At 45.5% G+C, this 6,063-nt stretch overlaps 1 protein-coding gene across 1 annotated transcript in view; it reads left to right on the top strand.

Moving 5' to 3' along the window:
- Positions 1–2,474: 2,474 nt before the first annotated feature.
- MYCBP2 (MYC binding protein 2) overlaps positions 2,475–6,063 on the top strand; it is a 1,075,853-nt gene continuing 1,072,264 nt past the window's right edge. Inside the window, 1 exon segment of the mRNA XM_029603038.1 lies at positions 2,475–3,219. Within this exon segment, the coding sequence (XP_029458898.1) occupies positions 2,966–3,219 (254 nt within the window). The 5' untranslated portion in view covers positions 2,475–2,965.

The following is a 6,063-nucleotide window of genomic DNA, read 5'->3' as shown; positions in this document are numbered from 1 at the left end:
AGAGTAGTAGATAGTTTATTGAAGCCCCGGACCCGATAGCATTAGATTCGTAATAGATTCGTAAGGTCCATCTCCTCTTGCATAGGAGGTGGGAGGAGAAAAGATTTACCACAATATATTTTCAGTGAGGCCCTAAGCAGGATTCTCCTGAGACCGGCCTTTGGCAGATACACCGTTTAGCCTATTTATAATGGGAACGAAAAGGTAATCGTATAGGTAACTGTATTAGAGCTGTGGAAGATTCTTGATGGAGATAGGAGATATAGAATCTATAAAAGGCTGCCAGATTCTTCTTGTCTCCTCTCTGGATTTGGCAGTTGCCCTCAGTGCAGACATGAATTCCAGTTAGCAGTTTAATCATTTTACGTTCCCAAACAATCTGAGAGGATGGGTCCTTACCAATCCAGCAAGCAAGAATAGATTGTTTGGCTGTTAATCTCACCCTGTCCATTAGCAATTACAACTCATTAGTTCTAATAATAGCAGGTTGTGTTGTGATCCCAAATAACCACAATCTCAGATCCATCAGGAGAGTAGTTTTAGCCATCCGGGATGTTTTTTAACATACCGCCTTCCAGAATGCTTGGATAGAAGGGCAGTCCCAAAAACTATGAATGTAGTCATTCATAGCTGAGTTACATTTGTCACAGATCGGTGATGAACAGACTTAACGCTTGTATGCAGTGGCTTGTGGAATATAAAGCTACCATATGAATTTATATTGCAATTCCCTTAGTAATATATTCTCTGATATTTTCTGAATTTGTAAGATATACTGATGTATATTCAAGAGGGTTAGGTTAATTGCCGAACCCCAGGACCATCAGGCCATAATGGCCGGTAAGTGGGACTGTGATTCTATGTCTCCAAGGCGTTTGGCAAAAGTGGCGCACAAGGGTCTTTGGGGTTTAATGAAATGGAAAAAGGAGGTGAGTGCGCTCGTGTCTCCCAAGTTCGGGGTCACCGGGAGTAATGTGCAGATGTAATGACGAACTTGTCATTACATCTGCCATTATATACCGCGTAAAAATCCTTACGTGGTATATGAAACAAATTTTGCAACTCGGTGAAACTAACTATTATGTTGGAGTTAGCCACGAACAATTGGTAAAGGAATGTGAACCCTAGTCTCTGCCATTGTAGAAAGACCGCCTGGGATATACCGGGTGAGAAGTCCGGGTTTGCATAAATGACATTAAAAGCGGTTCGCATGGATATGAGCCCCAATTTCTTGGATAGTGTCATCCAGGCTTTGCGGCAGGAAGACAACAGTGTGTAAGCTGTGGGAAGAGTGGGTATGGCTTTTTCCGAACATTGGAGTAGTGCTTCGGGGGCAAATCCTCTGAACCATGCTTTAATTATAATCATACGATGAGAATAAAGAAGTGTTGTGGAGCCAAATGGAACTAATTCGCAGCATACACGCTAAGTTGTAATGGCTAAGATCTGGGCAGTTCAAGCCCCCTTTGGACCAGGGCGCTTTTAGAACCTGCAACTAAATTCTGGCTTTTTTTCCTTTCCATAGGAACCGAGAAAACTCCCTATCAATTACTCGTAAGTCCTTTTTAAGGAGCCAGATAGGGGCCATCTGCAGCAGATAGAGCCACCTAGGGAGCTCTATCATTTTAAGGAGATGGATCCTTCCCATTAAGGAGAGTGGGAGGGACATCCACTTTTAGACGTTATTACGCAAAGCCTGAATTAGCGGTTCCACATTCACCTTATAGAAGTGATTAGGATGAATAGGTAAAAAGATGCCTAAATATTTCATCTTTGAGGAGACCCACTTTAACGGCAACCGGCCCGGCTCATCAACATGCATTTGCATGTTGCGGGCGCTATTAGTTTCGGGGGGGTTGGCCGCGTGTTTTCCATGCGTTATTATCCCTTACTGTATAAGGGGTAAAAATAGTGCGTCGAAAATGCGCGTCCAAATGGGGGCTAACGGTGCGCTCAGCCTGAGCGCAATTTACTGTATCGGCCAGATATTGCATGGCGCCCCCTCTTGTGGGCGCCATGGGTGCGTTAAGAAAGCGGGCGCTGAAAAGTCAGCGCCAGCTTTCTGTGAAAATGATTTTATGGGCCCCTTAGTACTGACATTTCTATTAGCAATGTTGTTTTTGTCATTTCCTCCTTTTCCACTTGGCCTGTTTTTTAATACTAAGAATTTAGTTAGTCTGGGAATGAATAATTATGATTTATGCAAAGAATGTATGTAAAACAGAATACTTAATTAAATGTAACATGGGCAAACTCTGGCCACCCCGCTGCCCCTGCCTGAATGGTCTAGTGTTATAGTCTTGCATGTGAATACTAGATGCTAGATAGTATAGTCAAGTATAGGGTGGCTGCGAGCACGCCGTACGGGTGTGCGAGGCTCTCACGGGCCGTGCAGATCTTTTTTTGCTACAACTAGCATACCCCTCATACAAGGAGACCGGCAGGCTATGGGCATGCGTGCAGCTGGAGGCTGCTAGGTCGCTAGCCTGTGACCTCCCTGTAGGGCGGGCTTTCCCGGCATGCTTCGCGCGGCGCCTGTGTGCTGCCGAGCAGGAAGAGAGCGGCGAGCTAAAATGGCAGCTCCGAGGGAACAGCTTGCATCACCTCAGAAAACGTGTAGGCGGCGGTTCCGAGCCTCCTTCCTGGAATAAGAGGTGGCGGGTGCAGTCGAGAGAGGGAGATATTGTGCTTTGCAAGTGGCGGGGATTAAGCTCGCCATCCCCTCTTAGCAGCAGCACCGTCGGACAGACGGGAGAGCGCGTCTGCTCACCTTGCCTTTCGGTGGATGCCGCCGCCTCCTCCCGGGCTCTGACAGGTGGGGCCGGCGCCTCCCCGGTTAGATGCGTGCCGGCAACGGGAGAGACTGCTGGCGGCCGAGCGAGCGGACTTTTCTCCCCTCTTTTCTTCATGCTTCCAGCGCCCTGAAGTGAGGACGTCTCTTGAGTTGCTGCACCGGCGGCTGGAGATGATGTGCGCCGCCATCGCTCCCGCGGTTGCAGCCTCCTCCTCCTCCGGCTTCTTCCCGCTTCCCCCCGCCACCGTCTCCTCTGCCTCGCAGCCACCAGGGCTCCTCCTGGGTGCCGATAGTGCAACGGGGCCGCAGTTGGACTCCCGCAACCGCTACCAGCTGCTGCTCTCTGGCAGGGCCCTGGCTGAGAGGTACCGGCGGATTTATACCCTGGCACTGAGCGACCGCGAGCAAGGCGGCCACCCTGGCAGGTAAGAGAGAGAGAGAGAGAAACGCCACCGATGCAGCGGGTGAGCCCGGGTCTCTGTTGCCCCACTCACCGGGGGGGGGGGGGGAGAGGTTGCCCGCGGTTGGTGACGCAGTGCTGTTTCGAGCCCCGGGGTGGGGGCGAGGTAGGGTCGCTGTCACCGCCGGCTCCTTAGTCTTTTCTCACGTTGTCCTCTTTAAGTCTCGGTCGGGGCCCCTCCTGTCGCTGCCTCATAGCCTCTTTCCTGCCTGCCGCCGTGTTTGTTTGGCGTAATGGAGCCTGATCGGTGGAGGTTGTGTAATTACCCGCGCGCACTTTCGATTTCCCCGTTTTTAGTTAACAAGAGTGGCCGCTTCTTCCCTAGCGCCGCTCGGTTTTCCGTGGTGCATGAATGGCGAGGAGCAGAAATACAGCAGGAAATATTTGCTGGCTTGGGCCTGAGCACGAAGCAGAAAGACTTGATATCAGTCTTTATTATGTAATAGTTTGCTGAATTTATAGCTGCTATGCCTAAGTTAGATTGGCTATTTTTTTGCAGTATTGCGCCTCGGCTTGTAAGATGATACCTTTTGTTTAAAAAATGTGAATAAAATGTTCGCATCTGCCCCACCCCGGCTCAAAATGAAGCAGATATATTTTTTATTTTTCACTTGGTCTCTCAGTGGTTTTGGGGAAAAGAGAAACCCCGATGTTTCCCCGAGGTTCAGCTGGAGTACAATGTACACCGCAGGGTGGAGCTTTGTTTACTTTCTGCCCAGTGACGGATACTGCAAGAATTATCCAACTGGTTTTTGGCTTCCACTATTGATAACTTGGGTTTTACGCTATCATTTTGAAGCGAGGCAGAATTGGATTGTTACTAGTGTTGTCAGAGTAAATATAGGTGATTAGGTCCTTATGTGCAAATACAGAAGATATGTGTGAACAGATTGGGTGCTTGCTTAGCTCTCTGCTAAAAGTAGTGTATGAGGGAATCTATTAGATGAAATCAGATGCAGTAGCAGAGGATGGAGGCAGAATTTTAAAATGAATGGTATTTCTTTGCTAGAATCGCTCGCTGCTTGGTGGTGGTGTTTGAGAATGCTACACCACCACAGGATGAGATCATAGGGTATGTAAGAATATTCCCAGAAGCTGACTTGGCAGTCCCTGTTCACATGCTATTTACAATCTGAGATATAAATTTATTTGAATGTGATGTATCTTTTTTGTTTTTATTTTAAACTAGTACAATAGCAAGAAAGCTAACGATGGTAAAGCAGTCTTCACTGTTCATGAGCTTTGGCATAGAATGCTGTGCATAGGAAATTTGGCTTTTAGTGTTTTAAAATACAGTGGATACTGAGAATCTTCTCATTTTGTGGTTAAAGACTTTAATTCCCTGACCTTGAATCATACATACATTTAAGGTATGATAGTTGTAACAATCTGTTTGCTGTCAGTCCTGAAAATGTCAAAATAAATAGGTTGCCATATGTGGCCTTCTGAGTTGATTTATGAAGTGTTTAAACCAGTTCAATTAGTAAACATTTTTTATCTATTTGTTTTGCTTATACCAGGGGTAAGCAACTCCAGGCATGGAGTGCCACAAACAGGTCTAGTTTTCAGGATATTCACAATGAATATGTATGAAATGTTTGCATGCACTCACACTCTTATGTGGGTATGTCTTGTCTATGTTTTTATGTCTTGAGGACTGAACTTGTTTTGTGGCACTCCAGAAATGGAACTTCCCACCCAGGTTTATACTATAATCAGGGACCTTGATTTTTGATTTTTAATTTTTCCCGGGAATTTATCAGTTTATTTTGACAAGAACAAAAACAGGAGAAAATCAGTAGAAAAATGTTTTCCATGAATATCCTGGGGGAATGTTGGAATTTTTGGTGGACAGAAATTTCCTAATGTTCCATTCCTTCCCAACCCGTCTGTATAACCTCCCCTCAGATGATTTTTCCGGTGATCTTGATCCCTCTACCCCTCAGCTCTGCATTTCCTCTTTTTACTCCCACTTTCCTTCCACTCTTTCATTGTCTGTCTTCTTTCCATGTCTCCTCCCCTTCAAGAATCTCCCCCTTTCTCTCACCCCTCACAGAATCCTCATGTCTAATATTTTTATATTTTTTCTTTTGGAATAGAAGTATTTTTAATAAATAAATCTCTCCCCCTCGCAAAATCTTCCTCACCTCATACATGATTCATTCTTACTGACTGTGGTGACTCCAGGTTCCTCCTTCCTCCACTTTCAGCAGCAAGCTTATATTCCCGCACTCTGCAGTGCAGCCCTACACTGAACTTCTGAGTTTGCCCTCAGCCAGAGAGGCAGGCATCCTGCCAGAAACTTCTGGTGGGGGGCTTCTGCCTATCTGTGCTTGGGTGGGTGACTATGAAGCTATGTTCTGGCTGAAACTTTGGTTCCAGCATCAGCCAGAGCATGGCTTCACAGTCACATAAAATTAGGATGAAAATAAATTTAAATTGATTTTTGCCTTTGGAACAATTCTGGAATTTTACAGGTGAAGTTTTTTTTTTTCTTTTTTCTTAAATGAATGTCCCTAAAACACCTGGGGACATAGAAAATGTCAAAAAGCTGGATTGGTTGACTTGTACTTTCTCGTTTTTCATTATAGTGTTGGTAGTTGGATAGTTCCACTTTTTGGCCATGGATGATATTTACGTACGAAATCAATTGAAAATATTCTAGCATACTTAAAAATATCCAATTTGTTAGTGTTTTATTGCTTTACAGTGTGTTCAGACTTGATTGAGAGATATGGCTCATCTTTGACCAGATGTATGCATGCATATGCTTTTTACATAGTAAAAATGATCTAGCAAAGTTGGCTTG

The sequence above is a fragment of the Rhinatrema bivittatum genome, chromosome 5 (genome assembly GCF_901001135.1).
Source record: "Rhinatrema bivittatum chromosome 5, aRhiBiv1.1, whole genome shotgun sequence".
NCBI lineage: Eukaryota > Metazoa > Chordata > Amphibia > Gymnophiona > Rhinatrematidae > Rhinatrema > Rhinatrema bivittatum.
Note: the sequence above shows the minus strand (reverse complement) of the source record. Positions and strands in the feature narration are given on the sequence as shown.